Source organism: Heterodontus francisci, chromosome 17 (assembly GCF_036365525.1).
Source record: "Heterodontus francisci isolate sHetFra1 chromosome 17, sHetFra1.hap1, whole genome shotgun sequence".
Lineage (NCBI taxonomy): Eukaryota > Metazoa > Chordata > Chondrichthyes > Heterodontiformes > Heterodontidae > Heterodontus > Heterodontus francisci.
The window spans coordinates 70,789,675-70,817,541 of record NC_090387.1 but is presented as its reverse complement, the minus strand read 5'-3'; the positions used below and the strand labels follow the sequence as shown (position 1 = coordinate 70,817,541).

At 44.5% G+C, this 27,867-nt stretch overlaps 1 protein-coding gene across 6 annotated transcripts in view; it reads left to right on the top strand.

Moving 5' to 3' along the window:
* The window catches only part of LOC137379034 (adhesion G-protein coupled receptor G1-like), a 111,654-nt gene that overhangs the window by 70,589 nt on the left and 13,198 nt on the right, over positions 1–27,867 (top strand). For all 6 annotated transcript variants that reach the window (XM_068049623.1, XM_068049621.1, XM_068049622.1 and 3 more), the window contains 4 exons: positions 3,473–3,592; positions 10,461–10,506; positions 10,594–10,697; positions 11,843–11,970. In XM_068049623.1, the coding sequence (XP_067905724.1) occupies positions 3,473–3,592; positions 10,461–10,506; positions 10,594–10,697; positions 11,843–11,970 (398 nt within the window). The remainder of the gene's footprint in view (positions 1–3,472; positions 3,593–10,460; positions 10,507–10,593; positions 10,698–11,842; positions 11,971–27,867) is intronic.

Here is a 27,867-nt window from a genome sequence, read left to right as displayed (position 1 = left end):
CAAGGAAAGGGCCAATGAATCCATAAGGAAAGTAGTCAGCAGCAGTTAGCAACCGACTATATTATTTTTCGGGATTGATTTTTCACTGTCCTTTATATATTACTGTGACGACAAAGTCAATGTAAATAGCTAACTATTGTGTATCATAATTGGCTGGGCAAAGTAATTGCCATCACATTTATCTTTTACTTACTTTTAGGAGTAAGGGGAGGCTGAGGACAGGAAGGAGTTCCATATGTTTGAGACCCTGTATGAAATGAACTAGAGTAGGAGGCATAATAAAAGCAAAATACTGCAGATGCTGGAAATCTGAAACAAAAACAAGAAATGCTGGAAATACTCAACAGGTCCGGCAGACCCTTTATCGTGACCTGAAACGTTAATTCTGTTTCTCTCTCCACAGATGCTGCCGGACCTGCTGAGTATTTCCAGCATTTCTTGTTTTTGTTGCAGAGTAGGAGGCAGTATGATGAACCATAATTTCAACAGTGAGGAGTGGGGAGGATGAAGTGCATGTATGATGATGTATTTGAGGCTTATGAAAGCATAATTAAGAGGACTACTGACCTGACCCCTTCATCCAGATCATTGATAAAGATGTGGAAGAGCAATGGCTTGAACACTGATGCCTACAGGATTTGAAATCAATAGATTTTCAGGACTACAGGGATATAGCAGGTGGGTGGGACTGACTGGATTGCCCGACAAAGGGTCGGCATGAACTCAATGGCCTCCTTCTGTGCAGTAATGACTCTATGACGCTAAGTCTAGTGACAAGACACCACGCAAAACCATTGATGTCCATTTTATGTCGATGAAAATGCATCCAATTCCACATCAAACCCAAAACCTGCTTGGTAGTAACACAGGAATAATCTTAGGAAGTAACCTATTATATGGTATCTTGTCAAAGGTTTTTTGAAAATTAAGATATACAATGTCAACTAGGCTACCTACATCCACCAACTTAGTTACTTCCTCAAAGAAATTCCCTCAAATTGATGAGATACATCCATCCATTACAGCATACATGTTGGAACTCTCTAGTAACTCCTGCTGTTTCAAGGTGTACAGTGTATCTCTAATGATCCCTTCTAATGACTTGCCTATAATCAAAGTCAAGCTAGTGGGACTGTAATTTCCAGTTTTAACTTAGTGTTCTTTTTAAATATAAGCATCACCGTCACCTCTCTCTGGCCCATGTGACATTACCAGATCCCCGTAAATTAGCAAGGGGCTTGCAGATCAATGTCACTATTTCTTTGAGCATCCTCAGGTAAATGAGGTCAGGACCAATGTCTGCTCTAAATTATCTGTGGTGTGCGTAGCCTGTTCATTTAAATGCACAGTACCTTTAAATTATTTTATGCAACCGCGCATGTGCGGTATCTTAAAGGGAACATCTTGTGAGCAGCCTGCGCAGTAACTTTTGGGTTACTGCGTGGCAGTGCTTGTAGCTTACAGGGAACATTGTCAGCACTGGATCCCCAATCTGTTTTGAGATCCCTTCTTCAATTCAGGATTGTATCAGTTTCCACTTTGACGTTTTCAATTTTAGCATTACCTCTGCAATGTATTATTGGTAATTCAGTATCATTTTCTGCAGTGAAGACTGACACAAAGTACCGTTTAAAATCTCTACCACATTCTGGGAATCCACCTGAATCTGCCCTGAGGAATCCTTCAAAGGTTCTATGTCTTTAATGGCCCTCTAGCGCTTAACATATCTGAAAAAGACCTTATATTATGACCATGCCCATCTAATATCCTCTTCTACAAAGTCTTTTTGGATGCTCTTATAGCAAGTTTTATTGCCAAATCATTGAGGGAAGCGACACATAGAGATGAGCTGTTAAAGAGATAAGGTAAGATTGCCATTACAGAGGATATTGTGTGTCTTAGAGAATGTATAAATATCAACAACTATACAGTGATAGACAATTCAAACATTGGGCAGTATATGGTTTACTGTATGCTGTGTGTATGGCAACATACGTGCAGAAATATGTGTGCTAATGTGCATGACTGCTGCATGGGTCACATTCCTCTTGCACCCTACAGCTATGCCAATGCATTTTAATAAATGGCAATCAGAAACTTTATAACAAGCTCATAAGATAAATCCAGATGAAAAAGGCCTTTCAGCCCATCTTAGCTCACAAATCTACAAAAGCCCATGGTTCCCCTCATAGTATCCATCTCTTATGATTCCAAGGGTTTTGCTTCCAGTTTTCCTACCAAGAGTCCACTGTACCTGGTAATCATTCTGTGTACAAAAAAAGCCTGACATTAGTCCAAAATGTTCTTTTCACCAGTTCGAATCTGTGCCCTTTGCCCACCCTTGTGTAGTGCTTCAAGTAGACCTTTTCTATACTATTTAATGACTTTTTAAACCAAGTTGTCTCTTCACAAGACTTCATTAAGGATCTCTGTCTTTTATGTAAAAGAAAGTCCATGTAAAAAATAATTCCAGAAGAAAAATGAATGTTAGGTTTTCCAGGTAAATTTCGGAGGGGGTCAGGAGAGATTAAATAATACTCATTTAAAACTGATGAGGAACTAATAAGGGAAATATTGAAAAATCATCAAAGAATGAAAACCAAAATATGACACAAATGCAGGTGAGGTCAAAAATGATTAGTAAAGACATGAAGCGTAATGGCCCAGAGAAAAGGCCAGCAGCAGAAAGAATAGAAGAACAACAGGGCAATAGCAAAGAAGAATCACTTCTAATGGTCCTTTCACAGGTAGTTATTGCATCAGTCAGTCAGGTGAAGTATGTTGTGTGCAAAATGGAGATTCAAACGCTTTTTCTTCAGCTTGCAATCATTGAGACATTGAAAACCATTATCGCATAATTTTAAGTGATTAGATAAAAGAATTCAAAATTATATCCTAGCCACTCCCTCTCACTTGGGACATATTAGCACCAATCTTTGGGTCTGTGTGCAGAACCAGCAGGGGTCTAGCATGGTGGGATTAGCATAAAACCAACTGATGACTGCTCACCCAGCAGCAATCACTTGTCTCAACTGAATTTTAACAGGGCAAGTGGGGGTTAAATTTCTCAGCCTGTACACGGCCTGGCAGAGGATGGGGTTGGGGGAGGCAGGAAATTATGTCCGGGATTTTACCAGCCCCTTGGCGACATGCTGGGAGGCAGGAAGGCTGGCAAAATGGTGTGGGAAGGCATCGTGGGGGTGGGTGCCAGTTTATTCCCACTGCCATGCCATTTGCCAGTGGCAGGAAAGTTGGCAGACATGTTGCCCACTGGGAGTTCAATTGAACCACTTACCTGGTGTATCTGGGTCACAGCCAAATTTGTGTCTGTTCCACCACAAACAGGAGTGCACCAGAATAGTCAAAGATATTTGGCCTCTATTTATTTATTCTCGAGGTGTTTTAAGTGCCTCATGAAATGTTCTTCACCACTAAAAATTGCAGACAGATCTCATGGCTTATTTCTCTACAGGATGAAAATAACAGTAGCCTATTAAATGGAAGAGTGTTTGGAGTTATTGTTGGAAATACAAGCATTCAGAACCTCACAGAATATATGACTCTTAGGATTATCCACAATAAAGAGATGCTGGTAAGAAAATCCTCAGTAATTAATAAGAACATTCAAAGATAAAGAAAAGCCTTTAGGTTGATTGAATGTTATCCCTTTGTTACACTAACAGCCATTACAACAACCTGTTCTGTTTTGTACATACTTGCTGTTTAGCTGACGTTTGAATTGCTTCGAACTGACAGATTATTGTAAAGATTTATAAAGTAATGTTCTTTGTTGATTCTATCTAAACAATTTAAGCTGCAAAATTTGGCTTCTTAGCGTCTGTTTCTTTGGAGCTATGAATGATGTTTTTGCTTCAAAATGGCATCTGTGCCATGCACACATCCTTCTGGTGCAAGTCGCATCAGACACATTTTGGCAACAGCTTCAGCACACATGCAAGGAACATCCACCGGAAGTTTGCAGAGTAGGTAGATTGTGACTTCAATCAGTGTGTATACCAGTGCTGCCATTTTGGAACAAAATGCTACAGCTAACGCCATCTATTAAACACACACAGCTGAACAGCTGTTTAGCAGCAGGAAGGAAGCCCCAACAGTGCTATTTAAAGGGATCATCAACTACTTGCAGGTTAGTTGCTGACTGATTTTCATTGGCTGTTGCTACAATTGAAGTGTTTGGTGATTTCTAGTGTTCTTCAAAGTTGCAAAAGTCGACAGGGAATGGTGTGGCAGATGCTGAAGGACATAATTCTGACCGAAAGACTTCTGCAAAACCAGACGTGGGTTCAGTAGTCGACACTCCCCTTAAAGTACAGCATGACCAGGAGAATGAACAGAGGGCACACAGAGCAGCACCAGCTGCTGGAAGAGGGAGCAGGAGGCGGGGGAGAAGGGCTTTCAGCAGGATGCCATATCCATCCACTGTGTTCAGGGGCCAATTCTCCTACTCGAAGTGAGGAACAGTGTGTGAGATGTCTGTGCTTCACTGAAGTTATTCTCACTGAAATCTGCCAATTGCTGCAGGCATAACTGAAGCCTCAGAACAGGGTGAGGACAGATTTGCCAGTGGCTGTTATGGTGACCGTTACTGTGAACTTTTATGTGTCAGGCTCCTTCCAGGCTGAAGCTGGAGATATTTGCAACATCCCCCATTTTGCCATCCACTGTTGCATAAGGGAGCTCATTGAGGCGCTGTATTCCAAGAGAGCTGAATATATTTCATTCTCTCTTGCCTGAGATCAGCAGAGTGAACACATGACTTTGTGAAGATTGTGGGCTTCCCCATGGTGCAGGGTGACATAGACAACATATAGGTCACTTGGCAGGTGCCACTTGTCAACTCTGCAATGTACCACAACTGGAAAGGTGGTGTCTGACAATATGCAGCACATCATGCAGATCAATGAACAGTATCCTGGCAGCAGTCATGATGCCTTCATCCGCTGTGCCAACTGCATTTAAGTGACCACAACAAACCAGAGGGTGGCTACTGGGTGACAAGGGCTATCGCTTGACAACATGTCTCACGACTGGTGTACAACCTAGTATAACGACCAGGTGAAATAGGTGTCTAGGGGTCCCTCTCAACTTTCACCTGGTCTGACCATAACAGGGTTTAATTTTTAAACAGTGTTTTGAGCTCCCTCTTGGTGAATCCTTATTCACCACTTTCCAATTATAAGGTAAAGAAACAAGCACAAACAGGCATTTTTAGGTTTAAAGAAGAAAGGTGAAATTTTATTAAACTTGAACTTAAACTCTAATTCGGTTAACCTCTACGGCTAGACGACGCGCCTATGCTAGCATGCATACGCGATACATAGATGCAGGTAGGGACGGAAAAGAGAAGAAATAAAGTGGAAAGGTTTGAGGCAATATCTGAAGAGTTTTTTGTTACGGGTCTTTGAGCTCACTGTAGAGTCCCTGCTTGCAGATAGATCTTGCTTTTTGTTGGGGCCCAGTATTCTTCTTAAACCTTGTTCACTGTAGGAGACTTTTTTCTCTTGGGATTCATGTGTCTTCAATGGATTCCGAAGCTGCGAGAAAGAGATGGGAGCAGACAGGAGAGATGTGTTCTCAATCCAGCAGCCAAGAGCTTTCTGCCAGTTCAAATATTGTCTCTACAATTTAAAACTCCCTAAGTTGGCCAGCAGGGTGGTCACATGACAGGTATAACCACTTTTGGCTTTGTGTATTGTGTGGGTCAGGAAATGGTCCTTTGTTCCAACACTGTCAGCTAATATGAAAAAATGTCTTTCCGGCCAGGGGCCTGGCAATTTCTTGTAACAGACCTTCACTTCTTCCCAGCAACTATTTGAAATGTAATGTCCATGTGGCAAATTTAATGTGCCTCATTCTTGGCAGGTGGGGGCCTGCATGACACTAGGCACAGATGGCCAGCATGCATATAATGAATGCCATGCTGCCACACAAAATGAGATACAGCAGACCATTGGGGTGCTGAAATAATGGGCTAAATTTTACCAGCCCTCCGACATCGGGGGTTGTGGTGGGTGGGGGGCCAGAAAATCATTCCGGGAGAGGCCCACCACAACGCCCAACGCTGGGAAGGCCCCGTCACATTATACCGGCAGTGGCGAGGCCTCAGTGTGGCCCCCACCCACCGCCCCCCTACCCCCCACCCCCGCCCCACAGCAGCAGAGCCTTCATTTGCCTAGTCAAATTAATTCTAATAAATGTAAATTAACTTAACTGACTGGGCAGCCATCCCATGCCGATATTCTGACTGGTGGCTGGCAGTCCTGCACCTTCAGGTCCCCGTTTGGGGATCTGAGGTGAAATACTGGTGGGGAGAGGGGAGGAATTTAATTTTCAGTTCGGCACAGTGGCGCAGTGGTTAGCACCGCAGCCTCACAGCTCCAGCGACCCGGGTTCAATTCTGGGTACTGCCTGTGTGGAGTTTGCAAGTTCTCCCTGTGTCTGTGTGGGTTTCCTCCGGGTGCTCCGGTTTCCTCCCACATGCCAAAGACTTGCTGGTTGATAGGTTAATTGGCCATTATAAAATTGCCGCTAGTATAGGTAGGTGGTAGGGAAATATAGGGACAGATGGGGATGTGGTAGGAATGTGGAATTAGTGTAGGATTAGTATAAGTGTGTGGTTGATGGTCGGCACAGACTCGGTGGGCCGAAGCGCCTGTTTCAGTGCTGTATCTCTAAACTAAACTAAACTAAATAGTTCGGGGGGAGCAGAGAAAAGTTATTCCATTGGCTGAGGGAATGGTGGAAAGGGGTTGAAGGGGAAAGGTGACTAAGTTCAGGGGGGAAAGTTCGAGGTGGGAAAAATGTTTTTTGTTTGGTGGGAATGGCCCAAAAATAAAGTGTCGTCATTGGGGGGGCGGGGGGTAGGGGGGGGGGGGTGCGGTGGTATAGGGGCTTTCATCTTTTATTGAATATTTGTAACTCCATGTCAAATTAATGTCCCTTTAAAAATATTACTTCACCTAAAGAGCTTAGCGCCCTTTAAAAATGGCGTTGGCGACTGCGTGGTGGTGCCGGACACCATTGCCGGGAATGGAGTGGCTGCCCCCTCTATGTCATCGGGGACAGTTGTTCTGCCCCCTCCATTTAAATGAGAATCCGTGCAAAATATCACCGATCTGCGTGGGCAGACCGCCGAGATTTGCGGCGCGCTCATAAAATTCAGCCCAATGCTTCTACTGCCTGGGCCACTCTGGAGGAGCCCTGCAATACTCAGCAGATTCATGGTGGCCAGCTACACCCTGCACGGCCTCGCCATATTGAGGGCAAAGTCCTTGTCACCAGCTATGTGATGAGCAGCTGAGGAGCACGAGAAGGAGCAGGAAGAGGAAGAGGTAGGGAGGTGGCAGCCTACATAGTCCCTTTGCAGCTGGGCTGTTCATGAACATCTCATCTGACTGTGATCCCAGTAAATGCAACACCTAATTCCCCATTCACCAACAGTCCCATACCTTACCTTCCTTCTGTTACTGTGCATCAGAGTGTCCGCTTGGCCACAATGCAAAAATAAAAGCCAGCACAATATAAGACAAGCCACGCCATATTGCACACAAGTTTCAAGTAAACCTTGTATGTTCCCTTAGTGCTTGCGTTCCATGTACCATCGCCTGGCCTAGTCCTCCTACATGGTGCTACCCAGTAGTGGCAGTATGGCTGGTGGAAGGCTGCTGACTTTCATCGGGGGACACTGCAAGTAGCTTTGGAGGATGACCTCAAGCAACTTTGGGCCTAGAAGTCCCAGATTTGGACTGCACCACCTCAATGTAGACAACAGCAGTCTGGGTTGGCTGGCTGACTGGCAAGGGCGCCGACAGAATGGCAGAGGTGAGAGGGTGAATGCTGTCATCCTGAGCGAGGACAACATGTTCGTGCTCCATGAAGCCACTGCCACTCCCCCAGGGCAGTGCCTCAGTGATCCCAGTAATCTGTTGGGGCACAAGCAGAGCATGTGTGAGAGCAGTCTGAGCTTGCATGACTTCAGCGTAGCTTCCACTGCAGCATTCAGACATTGTGTGGCTTCTACCTGTGCTACAATTGAAGCTGAGACATCGGCCATCAGAGGCCGCATTATGATTGGATCCACAAATGCACTCATGGAGTTGGCCACCACTTCCACACTGGTAAGGTTGGGCTCCTAGCTCTGCGCAAAGCCCTGTTCCAAGTTGGTGCCAGACCCTTCCGTGCTCCTTGACATTGACCGCAGGCTTTCTGGCAAGTTTGCCAATGCACCAAGCATTTCATTGTACAAACCCTTCTTCTGTAGCCTACCCCATCAAAGTGCTCATCTGAGTACTGCAGCAGGACTTGTGTTCACACTTCCCCTTCAGCAAGCTGGCATCTGAGCTATCCTTGCCCCTTGCCCTGTCTGCAGGCCACTCATGCCCACTGACTCATGGGTGCAGATCCCACCTCTAAGCTATGCTCTAAATTACACACAGTGTTAGTTTTTGAGCTGGTGGCTGAACAGTGAGAGCGAGTGACAGTGTTTCTTCTTCACCACTGTGTTCCTGCTCTTCCAGTTCCTCTGCTTCTCCACCAGTGCCTGGCCAGGTTGCAGTTCTTGGGTATCTGAAGGGATAAAGACAGAAGGATAGGGTTGTGGTGAGGAAAGGGGGGGGTGGGGGGGGGGGGGGGAACAAAGAGGTACCTGCTTACTCTATCTGCAGCTTGTAAATCAGATGAGAGTGTGGGATGACTGGGGAAGTGGATTATGAAAGGAGGATTAAGTATGAGCATACCGTCATATTTGGTGGCTTCAGTCCCACTGCAGGCCACAGTCTCAGCAATGGCTGCTCCAATGTTGGCGAGCACCATCTCCTTCATCGAGGTAAGAACAGGCAGGTGTGCCCATCCCCCTGCCATTAGATTCTACTGCCTCTGGTTAGGCATTAACTTGTCCTGCAAGAGAGAGGGAAGTATGTCAGTGAGTGTGCTGCAATATGTTTAGGTGATGTAGCTGTCATGGTTGAATAGCTGACATTGTATGCAAGCTGTGAGATGTGGGTGTGAGGTTTGCAGCAGTGCTAACTGTGTGAGGGTGAGATGGAGCCATGAAGGTGAGGTATGAGTCCTGATTGATAGAGATTGTTCGTAGGTGAGTAGTGGGGGTGGTGATGTATTGGGCAGTGCGAGAGGCCAGTGTGCAGTTGGTAAGATATGGCATTTGAAGATGCATTCACTGACCTTGACCATTTGTGTAAGGTGCTTGAAGTTCTAGTGACACTGTATCCAGGTCCTTGGGGCTCAACTTCTGGCATTGACTGCGATGCCTATCTGCTCCCACGGCCTTCGCACATTTTGTCTGGAAGGCTTCCTGGCCTCTGTGGCTAGAGGACCTCTCTCTACCTGTCCCCCTACTCCACCAAGGCATCCAGAGCAGTGTGTGAGAACTTTGGAACATGCTCTCTGCCCTATTGCACCATAATTTAGTGTTCTTCTTACTCACACTCTCTTCTATAATCAGTTCCAGCTCCTGCTGCAGTCAGAAGTCTCCTTCTCTTTAAAAGGTGCAGGCTGCCTTTAAGTCATGCAGCCTAGCTTTAAACAGAGTCAGTGTCGCACAAACTTGGGCCCTCTGCTGAGCAACATTCCCTCTGTTTCTTTTTGTTGTGCATGGCCTATTCATTTTAAGAGTGCAGGCCCCTTGAATTATTATGTGCAGATACGCATGAGCAGTAACTTAAATGGGCTGACTTGTGCTCAGCCCGGGTGGGAACTTCCTCAGCCTGTGAGGGCAGGTTAATTACTCATTGTGATACCTGCATCCGTTTCCAGGAGTTATCCAATTCAGCCACTGTAATATTTGCAAATACCTCAATCATATACCAATAAACATCTACTTGGCTCTAGGGAGTGACCTTCAGAAACTTCTCAGTTTACCTTCTGCACACGTGAACTGCTGCATTGACTCCTACTGAAACACCTCACTGAATATGCAGATATGCTTCCACTTCTGCATTGATGTGAGTCAGTTTGGATATGCTTCAAGAGTCTAGCTCTGGCATGTTAGTGCAGTAAAGCATGAGATGTGAGAGCACCCTGAGTAGTTCATTTTACTCCATTTTAAAATAACACAAGGTGTAATAGAACTCTAGCCCTGTAAAACAGCACTGTAAACATGTTCAGAAAGTCTCTGTTTCCTGAGGACTTTCTAAATTCTATTTCAATCTTTTTGATGCTATGAGGAAGTGCCCATTATTTCCTGTGATTGTATTACATTAAATAATAGCTATCAGGAGAGCAGAGCATATGTGTCTGAGCATGGAAATACACAGTTCAGTTAATGATCCTGGTGTGAGATGCAGTCAGCAGTATAATTCAGTTGTAGACTGAGCATTGTGTTGTGTAAACACTGGTCTCCATTGTAGTATACCTGTAGCTTAGACATTTCAAAAGCATTATAGTAAAACACAAACTAATCAAACAAATGCTCTTCATTTCAGGATAAGTCAATAAATCGGTGTGTATTCTGGTTTGAAAATGAAGATGGTAAGCAAAAGGCCTGTTAAAATATTTAAGTTACTGTTAGAAAACCTTTTTAAACTGTAATTTATAGATTATCAACTCATGTTACAGACAACATGACGGATCACTGGGATTCTACTGGTTGTAAAACGACAATTCAGCCAAATCAAACCATATGCCAATGTGACCATCTGTCATACTTTGCTGTGTTACTGGTAAGTTAAACACTTATGATCATTATATATGGGATCGAGAGATGAGGGATGGTAGTGCGTCTGTCATCACCAGTAGACATCTCAGTCTATCCCCTTGATCCTCTCACACGTTTTCCTCATTTGAGCACTTCAACATTTGCAGCATTTTCTGATCCTTTGAAGTCTCCATTGTTTACTGCTTTGCAAAAATTTCTATGAAAATATATTGAGCTTTGTGAATCTCCCTATTCAGACCTCAAGTACTAAACTTATCCCGGCTACTCACCTTTCTGTCCTCTCCAAGGCATCAAAGTTTTTTTTCAAGATATACCAGCTGAAATTGCAGGCAACAGGGAAGAAATTTTGCAATGCAGCCGCACCACCCGAAGTGAAGCAGGATGCAACTTCTGCCCACTGCTTTCAACTGGCAGTGACTCCCACCACCACCCACCACCCCCATCCCAAACCTGGAGACACGGTCACTAGATATCAAGGGCGGGCACCTGCACCTTTAGCGGCGCAACAGAGGCACTCACCGGGCAGAGACGTCAGAACCTCAGAGCTGTAGCTTGCCGCTCTGAGAGGAACAGCCAGAGGCTGGTCCAGCCAAAGTCAGAAAGGCCCAATATCTCACTAATGTTAAACTCCATTGATATGAGGCTCCTGTTGGCATAGTTAGATTTTGGGGCTAGCACAGAACCTACATCTGTTGTAAATCTATGTGCTTAGGGGGCATGTCTGATGAGATTTCCAGGGTAGCCCATGAATGCCCACAAATACACCCCAAAAATGTAGGCTGAATGTAAGTGGGGGTGGGTAGAAGTGTCTACAACCACCCTCCCCACTTAACATTTGATGGCTTTTACAGAATGGGGCAGAATCTGTGGGATTCAGGCATTGCCACATTTTACAATTCCTCTGCAGGAATTGCTCCAGAATAGGACTCCCAGAATGACTTAATTTCTGGCCTAATGCCCCAAGTGCAGCCTCACCAGGGATCTACACACAATACCACTTCCAACTTACAGGTACATGCACTTGAGATGCTCCTAATACTCAAGTAGTTTTATCCATAAGTGTTTTGAACTGGCACTAGAAACAGGCTGTTCTGAGCGAGACTGGATTTAATCATTACTCAGTATTGGCTATGCTTTTATTTCCAAAAGGACTTTCGTAACGAGAACAGCACTTTGGATACGGATGTTGGGTCATCATTAATGTACCTCACACAGATTGGCTGTGGGATTTCTGCCATCTTCTTAGCCGTCACGGTGATCTTTTACTGTGTATACAGGTGAGTCACACAGATCTAGCTATTTAACTTCTGAATCTCCCTTGTCATTGATCCTAGTAATCTTCCTTCATTATTTAACTGTTTCAAGTTAAGGTAGCCAAAAGAAAATAGGAAATTTAGACATTTTTGTTTAGTAATACATCATCATCAGGGGTGATGGATGCGATTGCCAGTTTGTGGGGAGGTGGTTGTCTTCAAAGGAACAGACTATTTGCAAGAATGGTGGAACAAAAACTGTAGTAAGTTCTTCAAACAATGATGGGATGAATTTCTATTAGGAAAGTGGACACAGAGCTATTCGTTCCACAATCGCCAAAAGGAAACCGATGTGAGGTTTTGAAGGATAGGTTTGGTAGACCAAGGCTCTTCTCCTGTCTAAAACATTATGTGACTACATCAGCCACTGTTCTGATCCTGTGTTCTCCAACCTTGTTTGATATCAAATTTAGTATTAATTGTACTCAGTCTCTGACCCAACACCAGCCCTGTCAAACCTCAACCTGTGGCCTAAGTCTGTAGCCTATCCACGCCTGATCTGTTTACCAGCCTGGTCTCAGGCTCAACTCATTTTGCATCCTCCCTCGGAATTTACTACGCCAATATCATACTCAACCTCAGCCTGGGCAGAGCCAGCATCTTCTGGACTGGCAGATGGAAATAAATTATGCAAAATGCAGTTCCTGGCCAGGTCCAGAAGTGCTAGGATTTCCTTTCCCAGGCTATTAACATGACCTGTGGGCACTTTACAGGACCAAGCAGAATGTCAGTCATTGAAGATCAGGGTCGCCTATCATTTTAATCCTTCACCCCATTCCCACTCTGACCTCTCTGCCCTCCTACACTGTTCCAATGAAGCTCAATGTTAGCTCGAGGAACAGCATCTCTTCGTTTGATTAGACATTTGACAGCCTCTGGACTCAACACTGAGTTCAGTAATTTCAGATTATAACCTCTGCCCCTTTTCTTGTTTTTGGATGGCGCTATTGATGATGATTCTGCTTTTCCCAATTATACCTTTCTTGGACCCAACTTTTGTTCTTTTATTTGTCCCATTACCATCTCCTTTTGCCTTGCAACATCACCCCTTTTGTCATTTAATCACTCCTGCCTTCCACAGACCTTCCCTTTAGTTCTCCCCCCACCCCTTCCCTGTCTCTGTACACACTTAAAATCTGTTGCATCTCTAATTTTTTCCTGTTCTGATGAAATGTCATATCTGGAACGCACTGCCTGAAGGGGTGGTAGAGGCAGGAACCCTCACAACATTTAAGAAGTATTTAGATGAGCACTTGAAACACCATAGCATACAGGGCTAAAGACCAAGTGCGGGAAAATAGGATTCGAATAGATAGGCTTGATGACTGGCGCAGACACAGTCGTCTGAAGGGCCTGTTTCTGTGCTGTATGACTCTATGACTTGTTTCTCTCCACAAATGTTGCCAGACCTGTTGAGTATTTCTACTTTTAACCCCCACTCTCTGTTTTCTGTTTTGTAATCAGCTTGCTATCCAATCTGCTACTTGTCCTGTGACTCCATGGGGCTGGATTTTATACAGCCCTCAATGTCAGGATCTGTGGTGGGGGGAGGCATGAAGATTGCCCTGGATGAGGCCCGCCACGGACCTCGATGCCAGCAGGGCCCGGCCCGATATTGCCGATGGCGGCAAGGCCTCGTCACAGCCCCCCGCCACTTGGCGCAGAGACCACCATTTAAATATGTAAATAAATTAACTTACCTGAATAAATGAGTCTCCCATCAGCTCCTGAAGTCCCGCTGCGATCTTCACCCCGGCGGCTGGAACCTGCGCACCTTCGGATCCCTGTCTGGGGAAACGAAGTGCAACACTGTTGGGGAGGGGGAAAGAGGTACGCTTCTCAGTGCGGGGGTGGGAGGATTCAGTGTAAAATGAACGTAATGGGTGTAGGGGTAAGGTCAGATGGTAAAGTTAAGTGTTTTGAGGGGGAAAAGGCAAATAATTTGATATTGTGGGGTGGGAGATGGGCAAAAGAAATGTATTTATTTTACTTCATTTAATGTATCTTTAAATATTTAAATTTACCGGTACGGCTGACAGCCCTTTAAAAATGACGTCAGTGCCTGTGCATAGGCAGATGATGCAATTGCCGGGGACGCACAGCCCGCCCCCTACATGTAATCGGGGGGGTGTCCTGCCTGACTATTTAAATGAGCCACCGCGCTTGGAATCGCGGCAGCTCTTTGGTGTGTGGGCCGCCATTTTTTTCGCCCGCCGCTGATTTTGGCGGGGAGACTATAAAATTGAGCCCTATATGTTACGACGTTCATCCTGAGTCAACTATGCTGCATCTTATCAAAGGCTTTTTGGAAATCCAAATATATTATATCTACTGCATTACCCTAATTACCCTAATCTATCCTTTCTGTTACTTCTTCAAAGCATTTGATAAGTTTGGTCAAGCATGACCTTCCTAGTGTCATCTTTGAAACTCTCTACCCCAGAGGGCTGATTAAGCTCAATCACTGAGCTTGTTCAAGACAGAAATTGATAGATATCTGGATACTCATGACATCAAGGGATATGGGGATAGCACGGGAAAGTGGTGTTGAGGTAGATGATCAGCCATGAACTAATTGAATGGCAGGGCAGACTGGACAGGCTGAATGGCCTACTCCTGCTCCTATGTTCCCATGTTCCCTTTGGAACCCATGCTGACTACTCTTTATTCCACTTTTAGTTTCTTGATGTTTTTCTATTACACCTTAGAATAGAAGGATTCTATTAGCTTTCCTACCATCAAAGCTAAGCTAATTGATCTGTAGTTCCCTGGACTTGTTCAATCTCACTTTTAATGTATAGCAATGACATTAGTTGCCCACCAATCCTCTAGCACTATTCCTTTACTAGTGAATAGTGCTTCTATTATCTGTTCCCTAACTTCTGTTACGATTAGGTGAGGAGGGGTCAAAGGGCTCCCCTCTTCTTCCTCTCCTTTTTTGACCACAACAGGGTTTATTTCTTTTTTTAAAAATCAATATGCTTTCCAATTCAGTGTGTTTAACTATTTACATTCTGCAATCATGAAAAGAACCAATTGGACAGGTTTTCCTGAGTTTAACAAAGAGGTTAGCTTTTTTGCACTTAAAGCAATCTAAGTAAAATAACTTTCACATACACACAGACAGACACACACAAACAAATAGATTATGGAGTGGGGAAGGATAGATTGCTCTGGTTAGAATCCCGAGCAATAAAAAGGGGTATACAGTCTGTGGAGTTTGGTGACTTGGTTGTCTTCAGGATGAACACCGTGGTCCTGAGACTTCTAGCTGGAAGATGTGGCCAGCTGATTTGGGTTTTCCTGGTGTCATGGTCCTGTAGTTTTTTTTTCCGGGAATATGCAGTTTGCCTTTAAGGTTTGCAAGGGATTAATATTGCTTTAAGACCCATCAAGCCTCAGGAGTTATAGGAAGGTGCATTTTTGTTGCCTTAGAAACAGCCATTTGGAGACTGTGATTTAAAGGGTGCATTCTCGTTCCCATAGATACAACCACTGGGCATGCGTCTCATGCATTACATTTGTTACAATTCAATTTTGAACTGGCTTTTTAGTTGAACACAGTTTGTTCTAACAGTACACAGACACAGAGGACACACAGACAGCTGTGATGAGCACACCTGAAAAAGAGCTCTCAACCATTTAAACTGAAGGATTAGATTAGATTAGAGATACAGCACTGAAACAGGCCCTTCGGCCCACCGAGTCTGTGCCGAACATCAACCACCCATTTATACTAATCCTACACTAATCCCATATTCCTACCAAACATCCCCACCTGTCCCTATATTTCCCTACCACCTACCTACACTAGTGACAATTTATAATGGCCAATTTACCTATCAACCTGCAAGTCTTTTGGCTTGTGGGAGGAAACCGGAGCACCCGGAGAAAACCCACGCAGACACAGGGAGAACTTGCAAACTCCACACAGGCAGTACCTGGAATCGAACCCGGGTCCCTGGAGCTGTGAGGCTGCGGTGCTAACCACTGCGCCACTGTGCCGCCCTAAATAGGACTTTAGTCTGTATAATTATTATCTCTCAAAATTCTAAAAAAGTCAAGCCAAAACAGAGATCTCTGGTAATTTAAATTGAAGAAAGGGAAGTTTTTATCCCTCAAAAACTCTAACGTCAGCTTGATTCCATTGAAAGTTTTCGCAAGTCGTTAATTGTTGAAATTTGCTGGAGAAGGAAAGCATCACCTACTGCTGCAGTTAGACTATGGATTGTTCTACTGTGGAAGAACCTTTTTTCCCATATCGGATGACTGTGCGGACTTCAAGCAACCTTCTGTGAGGACTTCAAACAACATTCTGTGAGGACTTCAAGCAACATTGGACTGTAAATTTGCAAGGACTCTAATATTTTCTATTTTACATGTTGTTTATATCTTCATAGTGTTTAAGAATTTAGTTCTTCTAATTGAAGAGTTAATTTGTTGATTTAAAGACAGCTGGTTTTGTTAGCCTCATTCAGGGGTTAATAGATGGCACAATTTGGCTGGGTCTTTCCTTAACTTGGAAAGTTTTAAATGATATGTTAGGCGATCTGTGGAGCGACAGGATTGAATTATCAGTGCGTCTCTTCCACAATCAGAATGGTATATTTTGATTGGGGGCTTTGACAGGAGCGGTAGGTCATAACACTGGAGACAGCAATGCAGATGGTTTCCTTCACAGGGTCTCTGTCGGCAGCAGTGATAGGCCTAGGTGATTACAGCCAGCAGGCAGCGTTTGAAATTTGCAAGGTGGGCTGGAGAGAGAGAGGGAGGTGGGGGAAACCCTCTTGGGTCTTCTCTGGTCAGTGTCTAGTTGCTTGTCTGGTCTGCAGAGAGCGACAAACCAACTGTAACATGACTATCACCCAGTGTGTATTTCCTCTCATAACTTAATCAGTTCATGCCTAGGAATCCCCTTCTCTCAACCAGAGTCCCATTGTTCAAGTGATTAGGTTTGAGTATGTCATGCTAGGTCCCCATCTGCCAAGAATGGGGTGCATCAATTTTGTCATGAACAATGATTTTTAACTGTTGTTGGAGCGAGGAAATGACTTGTTAAATAGATCAGCCGAGGCTGGAAAAAAACATTCACATACTAACAGACATCGAAGGGGAGGCTGCACATTCCAGGGCTTGCTAAGGAGGATACAATCCACAAGGGCCGGGAGTGGTTAGACCAGCTTGTCACATAACTAACTGGCTGTTCCAGGGTTTTCTTTTGAACTGGACACAGAGAGTTTGAACTCAAAGACTGTTTGCTCCTGGACTGAGAAGATCTCTCCTGTCTGCTCCCATCTCTTTCTCACAAGCCTCTGAATCCACTGAAGGCAGATGAACCCCAAGAGAGAAATGTCTCCTACAGCGAACAAGCTTTAAGAAGAATACTTGGCTCCAACGAAAAGCAAGATCTGCCTACAATCAAGGACTCGACAATGATCTTGAAGAACCGTAACAAAAACTCTTCAGATATTGCCTCAAACTTTTCCACTTTATTTTTCTTCCTCTCTTTTCTGTCTCTTTTTGCATGTGTGTATCGCGTGTGCATGCTAGCATGGGACGCGTCATGGATCCATAGGCGTTAACCAAATTAGAGTTAAAGTTCAAGTTTAATAAATTTCAACTTTTCTTCTCTAAACCTAAGAAAACCTGTTTGTGCTGGTTTCTTTGCCTTATAATTGGAAAACGGTGAATAAGGGTCCACCAAGGGAGAGCTAAAAAAATGGTGTTTTAAAAATTAAACCCTGTTACGGTAAGACCAGGTGAAGGCTGAGAGGGACCCCTAGACACCTTTCTCACCTTGTCATAACAAGTGGTTCATCTCCACTAGTTTAATGTCCCAAGTGATTGCCTTTACTGTCTTCTTAATGGGTACAGCACAGATAGTTCACTCAAAATTCCTAGGTCATTATTCTGGCTGGGGACTGAGACTACAGGCTGGAATTTAAAGCCCCTCTGCCATTGGGAGCATTGGTGGTGGGAGGGGGGGCAATAAAGGTGGAGGCCCGCCACCGACCCCGACAGCAACAGGCCCCATGCCGATCACGGTGGTGGCAGCAAGATCTCGTAGCAGCCACTCCGCTGCTCAGCGATGGGACCCCCCATTTAAATATGTAAACTAAATTATATACCTGATTTAATGAGGGTCCCGTCGCCTCCTTAATCACTGCACTGATCTTCATTCAGGCGGCCGACAATGCCGCACCTTTGAATCCCCAATCGGGGAAACATGGCACAACACCTGTGGGAAGGGGGAGGAGGATTTTTTTCTCTGTGTGTGAGAGGGAGAGCAGGGTTAAAATGCTGCAGACGTGTCAGGGGGTGGGGGGGGGGGGGGTGGTGGGGGATGGGAAGGAGTAAAGGGCAAATGTGCTGAACTTTGAGGGGGGGGGGGGGTGGGGAAGGTCAAATTTTAAATATCTGTATTCCGGGAGGGAAAAGGGCAGGAATATTGTCATTGCCATTGTAGGGTGAGAGAATGCATAGTACATATATTTTGTTTAGTTTTAGGAAACTTAAACTTACTCGTCCCTTTAAATTTTAAATGTGCATTGCAGGCTGTAAGCCCCTTTAAAAATGGTGCCGGCGCCAACACAGTGGCGCCAGACACCATTGCCTGCCCCCTCCATGTCATCATGGAGTGCCAGACCTGTTCTTTGTGGAGCCATATTTCAGTACTTCGTACTACATCTGGTTCCTCACTGTGGATTATTGCCTCCAGTTCACCCATTTTGTTTTGGATTCTGTGTAAATTGCCGTACAGACAGTTTAATATATCCCTTACAATTTTCCTATTTCTTTATTTTTAATAGTTCTTTTAGGTTTCTGTTTTATAACTGCATTTGTTTCCTGATCATTTATGTTACTCTTGTTCCTTACTCTAGTCTCACCTTTACTTTTATCTCCTATTTCTTTCATCATAGCATTTGCAACAATCTTCAGCCAGAAGTGCTGAGTTGATGATCCATCTCGGCCTCCTCCTGAAGTCCCCAGCATCACAGATGCCAGAATTTAGTCAATTCGATTCACTCTGCACGACATCAAGAAATGACTAAAGGCTCTGGATACTGCAAAAGCTATGGGCCCTGACAATATTCCGGCAATAGTACTGAAGACCTGTGCTCCAGAACTTGCCGTACCCCTAGCCAAGCTGTTCTAGTACATCTACAACACTGGCATCTACCCTGCAATGTGGAAAATTGCCCAGGTATGTCCTGTACACAAAAAGCAGGACAAATCCAACCCTACCAATTACCACCCATCATCTACTCTCAATCATCAGTAAAGTGATGGAAGGTGTCATCAACAGTGCCATCAAGCAGCACTTGCTTAGCAATAACCTGCTCAGTGATGCTCAGTTTGGGTTCCGCCAGGGCCATTCAGCTCCTGACCTCGTTACAGCCTTGGTTCAAACATGGACAAAAGAGCTGAACTCAAGAGGTGAGGTGAGAGTGACTGCCCTTGACATCAAGGCAGCATTTGACCAAGTATGGCATCAAGGAGCCCTAGCAAAACTGGAGTCAATGAGAGTCATACCTAACGCAAAGGAAGATGGTTGTGGTTGTTTGAGGTCAATCATCTGAGCTCCAGGACATCACTGCAGGAGTTCCTCAGGGTAGTGTCCTCGGCCCAACCATTTTCAGCTGCTTCATCAATGACCTTCCTTCAATCATAAGGTCAGAGGTGGGGATGTTCGCTGATGATTTCACAATGTTCAGCACCATTCGCGACTCCTCAGATACTGAAGCAGTCCGTGTAGAAATGCAGCAAGACCTGGACCATATCCAGGCTTGGGCTGATAAGTGGCAAGTAACATTCGTGCCACACAAGTGCCAGGCAATGACCATCTCCAACAAGAGAGAATCTAACCATCTCCCCTTGATATTGAATGGCATTACCATCGCTGAATCCCCAACTATCAATATCCTAGGGGCTACCATTGGCCAGAAACTGAACTGGAGTAGCCATATAAATACCGTGGCTACAACAGCAGGTCAGAGGTTAGGAATCCTACAGCGAGTAACTCAGCTCCTGACGCCCCAAAACCTATCCACCATCTACAGGGCACAAGTCAGGAGTGTGATGGAATACTCTCCACTTGCCTGGATGGGTGCAGCTCCAACAACACTCAAGATGCTCGACACCATGCAGGAAAAAGCAGCCCGCTTGATTGGCACCCCATCCACAAAACATTCACTCCCTCCACCACCAATGCACAGTGGCAGCAGTGTGTACCATCTACAAGATGCACTGCAGCAACACACCTAGGCTCCTTAGACAGCACCTTCCAAACCCTCAACATCTACCAACTAGAAGGACAAGGGCAGCAAATGCATGGGGACACCACCACCTGCAAGTTCCGCTCCAGGTCACACACCATCCTGACTTGGAACTATATCATCATTCCTTCACTGTCGCTGGGTCAAAATCCTGGAACTCCCTTCCTAACAGCACTGTGGATGTACCTACCCCACACGGACTGCAGCAGTTCAAGAAGGCAACTCACCACCACCTTCTCAAAGGCAATTAGGGATGGGCAATAAATGCTGGCCTAGCCACTGACGCCCACATCCCATGAATGAATTTAAATAAATAGAATGGTTATATTTTATTCATTCAGGGGTGGTGAGTATCGCTGGAAAGGCCCATCTTGTAATTGCCCTTGAGATGGTGGTGGTGAACTGTATTCTTGAATCGCTGCAGTCCTTGGTGTGCAGCTACACCAACAGTGCTGTTAGGATAGGAGTTCCGGGAGTTTGACCCAGCAACGGCAATACAGAAACATAGGAATATCGGAACATAGGAACATAGGAGCAGAGGAGTAGGCCATTCAGCCCATCAAGCCTACCCCGCCATTCAATATGATCATGGCTAATCATCCACTTCAATGCCTTTTTTCCCCACACTATCCTCATATCCCCTTATGCCATTGGTATTTAGAAATCTGTCAATCTCTGTTTTAAACATACTCAATGACTGAGCTTCCACAGCCTTCTGGGGTAGAGAATTCCAAAGATTCACAACCCTCTGAGTAAAGAAGTTTCTCCTCATCTCTGTCCTAAGTGGCTTCCCCCTTATTTTGAAATTGTGTCCCCTGGATCTAGACTCCCCAACCAGGGGAAACATCTTAGCTGCATCTACCCTGTCTATCCCTTTAAGTATTTTGTAGGTTTCAATGAGATCACCTCTCATTCTTCGAAACTCTAGAGAATACAGGCCCAGTTTCGCCAATTCCTCTTCATAGGACACTCCCGCCATCTCACCAAGTCTGGTGAACCTTCATTACATTCCCTCTATGGCAATAATATCCTTCCTAAGGTAAGGGGACCAAAGCTGCACACGGTACTCCAGGTGCGGTCTAAGCAAGGTTCTATACAATTGAAACAAGACTTGACTACTCCTGTACTCAGATACTCTTGCGATAAAGGCTAACATACCATTAGCCTTCCTAATTGCTTGCTGCACCAGCATGTTAGATTTCAGTGACTTATTGACAAGGACACCCAAGTCCCTTTGTACATCTAGACTTTCTAATCTCTTACCATTTAAGAAATACTCTGCACATCTGTTCCTCCTACCAAAGTGGATAACTTCACATTTTTCCACATTCTATTCCATCTGCCATGTTTTTGCCCACTCACTAAGTCTATTCAAATCCCTTGAAGCCGCTTTGCATCTTCTTCACAACTCACATTCCCACCTAGTTTTGTGTCATCCATGAACTTGGAAATACTACATTTGGTCCCCACATCCAAATCATTGATATATATTGTGAACAGCTGGGGCCCAAGCACTGATCCTGCAGTACCCCGTTGGTCACAGTCTGCCAATGTGAGAATGACCCGTTTATTGCTATTCTCTCTTTCTGCCTGTTAACCAATCCTTAATCCATCCCAGTATATTACCTCCTATCCCATGTGCTTTAATTTTGCTAACTTTATCAAAAGCTTTCTGAAAATCCAAGTATACTATGTCCGCCGACTCTCCTTATCAATTCTGTTCGTAACATCCTCAAAAAACTCTAATTGGTTCATCAAACATGATTTCCCATTTATAAATCCATGTTGACTATGCCCAATCAGATCATTATTATCCAAGTGTTCATTGATCACATCCTTTAGAATATATTCTAGCATTTTCCCAACAACTAATGTAAGGCTAACAGGTCACTAATTCCTTGTTTTCTCTCTTTCCTCCCTTCTTAAATAGTGGGGTGACATTTGCTACCTTCCAAATTGCAGGAACTGCTCCAGAATCTATAGAATTTTGGAAGATGATCACCAGTGCATTGACTATCTCCATAGCTACCTCTTTCAACACTCTGGGATGTAAAATATCAGGTCCCGGGGACTAATCAACCTTCAGCGCCATTAATTTCTCCAATACAATTTTCTTACTAATACTTGAAACTCTAATTACAGGAGATTTCTTGTATCTACTTCAGTGAAGACAGACCCAAAGTCATCATTTTGCTTCTCTGCCATTTCTCTATTTCCCCCATTATAAATTCTCCTGACTCTGCCTGTAATGGACCCACATTTGTCTTAGCCAAACGTTCCCTTTTTACGTATAGTTACAAGTCAGAATGGTGTGTGGCTAAGAGGGAAACACGCAGGTGCAGGTGTTCCCATGCATCTGCTGCCCTTGTCCTTCTAGGTGGTAGAGGTCGCAGGTTGGAAGGTGCTGTTGAAGGAGACTTGGTGACTTGCTACAGTGCATCTTATATATGGTATACACTGCTGCCACTGTACGCCAGTGGTCGAGGGAGTGAATGTTCAAGGTGGTGCATGGGGTGCCAATCAAGTGGGCTGCTTTGTCCTGGATGCTGTTGAGCTTCTTGAGTGTTGTTGGAGCTGCACCCATCCAAGCAGGTGGAAAGTATTCCATCACACTCCTGACATGTGCCTTATAGATGTTGGATATGCACTGGGGAGACAGGAGGTGAGTTACTCATTGCAGAATTCCCAGCCTCTGACCTGCTCTTGTAGCCACAGCATTTAAGTGACTGGTCCAGTTCAGTTTCTGGTCAACGGTGACATCCAGGATGTTGATAGTGGGTGATTCAGCGATGGTAATGCCATTGAGCAGCAAGGGAAGATGGTTAGATTCTGTCTTGTTTGAGATGGTGTGGCACTTGTGTGGCGTGAATTTTACTTGCCACTTATCAGCCCAAGTCTGGATGTTGTCCAGGTCTGGCTGCATATGGACATGGGCTGCTTCAATATCTGAGGAGTCACGAATGGTGCTGAACATTGTGCAATCATCAGCGAACATCCTCACTTCTGACCTTAAGATGGAGGGTAGTCATTGATGAAGCAGCTGAAGATGGTTGGGCCTAGGACACTACCCTGAAGAACTCCTGCAGTGATGGCCTGGTACTGAGATAATTGACCTCCAACAACCACATCTTCGTTTGTGCTATGTATGACTCCAACCAGCGGAGAGTTTTCCCCCTGATTCCCATTGACTTCAGTTTTGCTAGGGCTCCTTGATGCCATACTTGGTCAAATGCTGCCTTGATGTCAAGGGCAGTCACTCTCACCTCAGCTCTGGAGTTCATCTCTTTTATCCGTGTTTGGACTAAGGCTGTAATGAAGTGAGGAGCTGACTGGCCCTGGCGGAACCCAAACTGAGTGTCAGTGAGCAGGTTATTGCTGAGCAAGTGTCACTTGGTAGCACTGTTGATGACCTCTTCCATCACTTTGCTGATGATCGGGAGTAGACTGATGGGCAGTAATTGGCCGGGTTGGATTTATTCTACTTTTTGTGCACAGGACGTACCGAGGCAATTTTCCACATAGCTGGGCAGATGCCATTGTTGGTAATCTGTGCTGCTGTCTTCAATGGCACCTCAGCTAGGCCCACTTCCCCACCCTTTCCCTGTATCCCTGCAACTTTTTTTCTGTTCAGATAATTATCCATTCCCTTTTGAAAGCCAAGATTGAATCTGACCCAACCACACTCTTAGATAGTGCATTCCAGATTCTAACCATTTGTTATGTAAAAAAGTTTATCCTCATGTAGCCTTTAGTTCTTTTGCCATTCACCTTAAATGGGTGTCCTCTTGTTTTCAACCCTTTCATCAATGGGAACAGTTTCTCCCTATCTACTCTGTCCAGATCCCTCATGATTTTGAACACCTTTATCAAAAATCCTCTGTCTTTTCTCTAAAGAGAAAAAAAAGCTTCTTCAATCTATCCACATAACTGAAGTCCCTTATACCTGGAAACATTCTCATACATCTTTTCTGCACCCTCACCAATTCTTTCACACCTTTCCTAAAGTCTGGTACCCAGCATTGGACACAATACTCCAGTTCAGGCCGTGCCAGTATTTTATAAAGGTTCACCATAGCTCCCTTGATTTTGTACTCTCTGCCTCTATTTACAAAACCCGAGATCACTTATGCCTTATTAACCACTTTTTCAATCTGCCCTGCCACCGTCAACAATATGTGCACAGACACCCCCAGGTCCTCTGCAACACTTTTAGAATTGTATCCTTTATTTTATGTTGACTCTCCTCTTTCTTCCTACCAAACTGTATTACTTCACTCTTTTCTGCATTAAATTTTATCTGCCATGTGTCTGCCCATTTCACCAGCCTGTTAATGTCCTCTTGAAGTTTATCACTATCCTCCTCACAATTCACAATACTTCCAAGTTTCGTGTTATCTTCAAATTTTGTAATTGTGCCCTGCACACCCAAGTCTAGGTCATTAATATATGTCTAGAACAGCATTAGTCCTAATTCACCACTGCTCTGTTTCCTGTCATTCAGCCAATTTCGTATCCATGCTGCCACTGTCCATTTTATTCCATGGGCTTTGACTTTGCTAACAAGCCTGTTATGTGGCACTTTATCAATGCCTTTTGGAAGTCCATGTACCACCACATCAACTGCATTACCCTCATCAACCCTCTCTGTTACCTCAACAAAAAACTCAATCAAGTTAGTTAAACACAATTCACCTTTAACAAATATGTGCTGGCTTTCCTTAATTAATCTACATTTGTCCAAGTGACTGTTAATTGTGTCTCAGATTATCTTTCCTAAAAGCTTTCTCACCACCAAAGTTAAACTGACAGGCCTATAGTTCCATGGCTTATCCTACACCCTTTTTATCTTCAGACTTGTTATTTTCACCAGATCTCTACCCTTGTTTGCTAGGACACTGGTTGCACTCCAATTCAGATGGAGCCCATCCTAACAGTACAGCTCCTTCCCATCCCTGTATTGGTGTCAGTATGCCATGAAATGGAACCTCTCCTGTCTTTCCACCAATCTGATCTGCCTTATTGTATGTTAATTAGCAAGTGGCTCGGGTAGTAATCCCAAGATTATCATATGTAAATCCTGCTTTTTAATTTGTTTCCTAACTTCGGATATTCCCTTACCAGGACCTCCTTCCTTTTGGTCCCAACATGCACCACGACAACTGGATCTTCCTCCCCTCCCTTTCCAAGTTCCCCTCCAGTTGCTCCAAGATATCCTTCAGGCAGGCTATACACCCTTCTGGATTCTGAGTTGTGACTGCAGAGAATGATATCAATCCCCCTAATAATTGAATCCCCTATGACTACAGTCTTTCTATTCCACTCGCTCCCCCCCCCCCAATCCCCCACCACGCACACCACCTTGTACTGGCTCCTGCTCCACAGTGTGTTGGTTATCATTCTGACTGTCCACCCCACAACCTGCACCCTTATCCTCACAGGTAGGAAGTACACTGTATCTGTTGGATGAGACCACTGTCTGTAGGACCTCCTTCTCTATCTCCCCTTTGGTTCCCCTTTACCCTGCTGATTGACAGTCACACTCTCCTCATCCTGCACCTTTCCTTGCCCTTGAGGTGTGAGTATTTTTGGCGGCACAGTGGCGCAGTGGTTAGCACCGCAGCCTCACAGCTCCAGTGACCCGGGTTCGATTCTGGGTACTGCCTGTGTGGAGTTTGCAAGTTCTCCCTGTGTCTGCGTGGGTTTTCTCTGGGTGCTCCGGTTTCCTCCCACATGCCAAAGACTTGCAGGTTGATAGGTTAATTGGCTATTATAAATTGCCGCTAGTATAGGTAGGTGGTAGGGAAATATAGGGACAGGTGGGGATGTGGTAGGGATATGGGATTAGTGTAGGATTAGTATAAATGGGTGGTTGATGGTCGGCACAGACTCGGTGGGTCGAAGGGCCTGTTTCAGTGCTGTATCTCTAAACTAAGCTAAACTAAACTAAAGTATCAAATGGTTCCTCCCGCTCCCTTATATGTCAGAGTGTCTGTAACTCGCACTCATAAGAACTAGGAGCAGGAGTAGGCTATTCAGCCCCTCGAGCCTGCTCCGCCATTTAATATGATCAAGGCTGATCTCATCTCGGCCTCAACTCCACTTTCCTGCCCGTTCTCCATAAGCCTTCAACCCATTACTAATTAAAAATTTGTCTATCTCCTCATTAAATTTACTCAATGTCTGGGCATCCACCACACTCTGGGATAGTGAATTCCACAGACTCACGACCTTTTGAGAGAAGTAATTTCTCCTCACCTCTGTTTTAAATTTGCTACCCCTTATCCTAAAACTATGACATCTCATTCCAGATTGCCCCACAAGAGGAAACATCCTCTCTACGTCTACTTTGTCAATCCCCTTAATCATCTTATATACCTCAATTAGATCTCCTCTCATTCTTCTAAACTCTCGAGAGTAAAGGCCTAAACTGCTCAATCTCTCTTCAAAAGACAAACCCCTCATCCCTGGAATCAATCTAGTGAACCTCCTCTGAACTGCCTCCAATGCAACTACATCCTTCCTCAAGTAAGGGGACCAAAACTGTACACAATGCTCCAGGAGGGGTCTCATTAATGCCTTGTACAGTTGCAGCAACACTTCCCTACTTTTGTACTCTATTCCTTTAGCAATAAATGCCAAAATTCCATTTGCCTTCCTGCTGCACCTGCATACTAGTTTTCTGCAATTCATGTATGAGGACACCCAGATCCCTCTGCACCGAAGCACGCTGAAGTTTCTGTCCATTTAGATAATAATTTGCCTCTCTATTCTTCTGACCAAAATGGATAACCCCACACTTATTCACGTTAAACTCCATCTGCCAAATTTTGGCCCATTCACCTAACCTATCCATATCCATTTGTAAATTTCTTATTTCTTTATTGCAACTTACTATCCCACCTATATTAGTGTCATCTGCAAATTTGGCTATAGTACCTTCTATCCCTGCATCCAAATCTTTAATATAGATTGTAAATAGTTGGGGCCTGAGGACCAAACCCTGTGACATCCCACTAGTTACATCTTGCCAACCAGAAAAAGATCCATTTATCCTGACTCTCTGTTTTCTGTTGGTTCGCCAATCCTCTATCCAAGCTAATACATTTCCCCTAACCCCATGTGATTTTACCTTGTGTATTAACCTTTTGTGCGGCACCTTATCAAATGCCTTCTGGAAGTCCAGATATACTACATCTGCAGGGTCCCCACTTTGCTTGTCACAGCTTCAAAGAACTCTAGCAAGTTAGTCAAACACAATTTACCCTTCATAAAACCATGCTGACTCTGATGGATTGCATTTTGACTTTCTAAATGTCCTGTTATTACTTCCTTAATAATGGATTCTAACAATTTCCCAACGACAGATGTTAAACTGTCTATAGTTTCCTACTTTCTGTCTCCCTCCCTTTTTGAATAAGGGCATTATATTAGCTTTTTCCAATCCACTGGAACCTTTCCCGCATCCAAGGAATTTTGGAATATTATAACCAATGGATCCACTATCTCCACTGCCACTTCCTTTAAGATCCTAGGATGTAGGCCATCAGGCCCTGGGGACTTGTCTGCCTTCAATTCCAATAGTTTG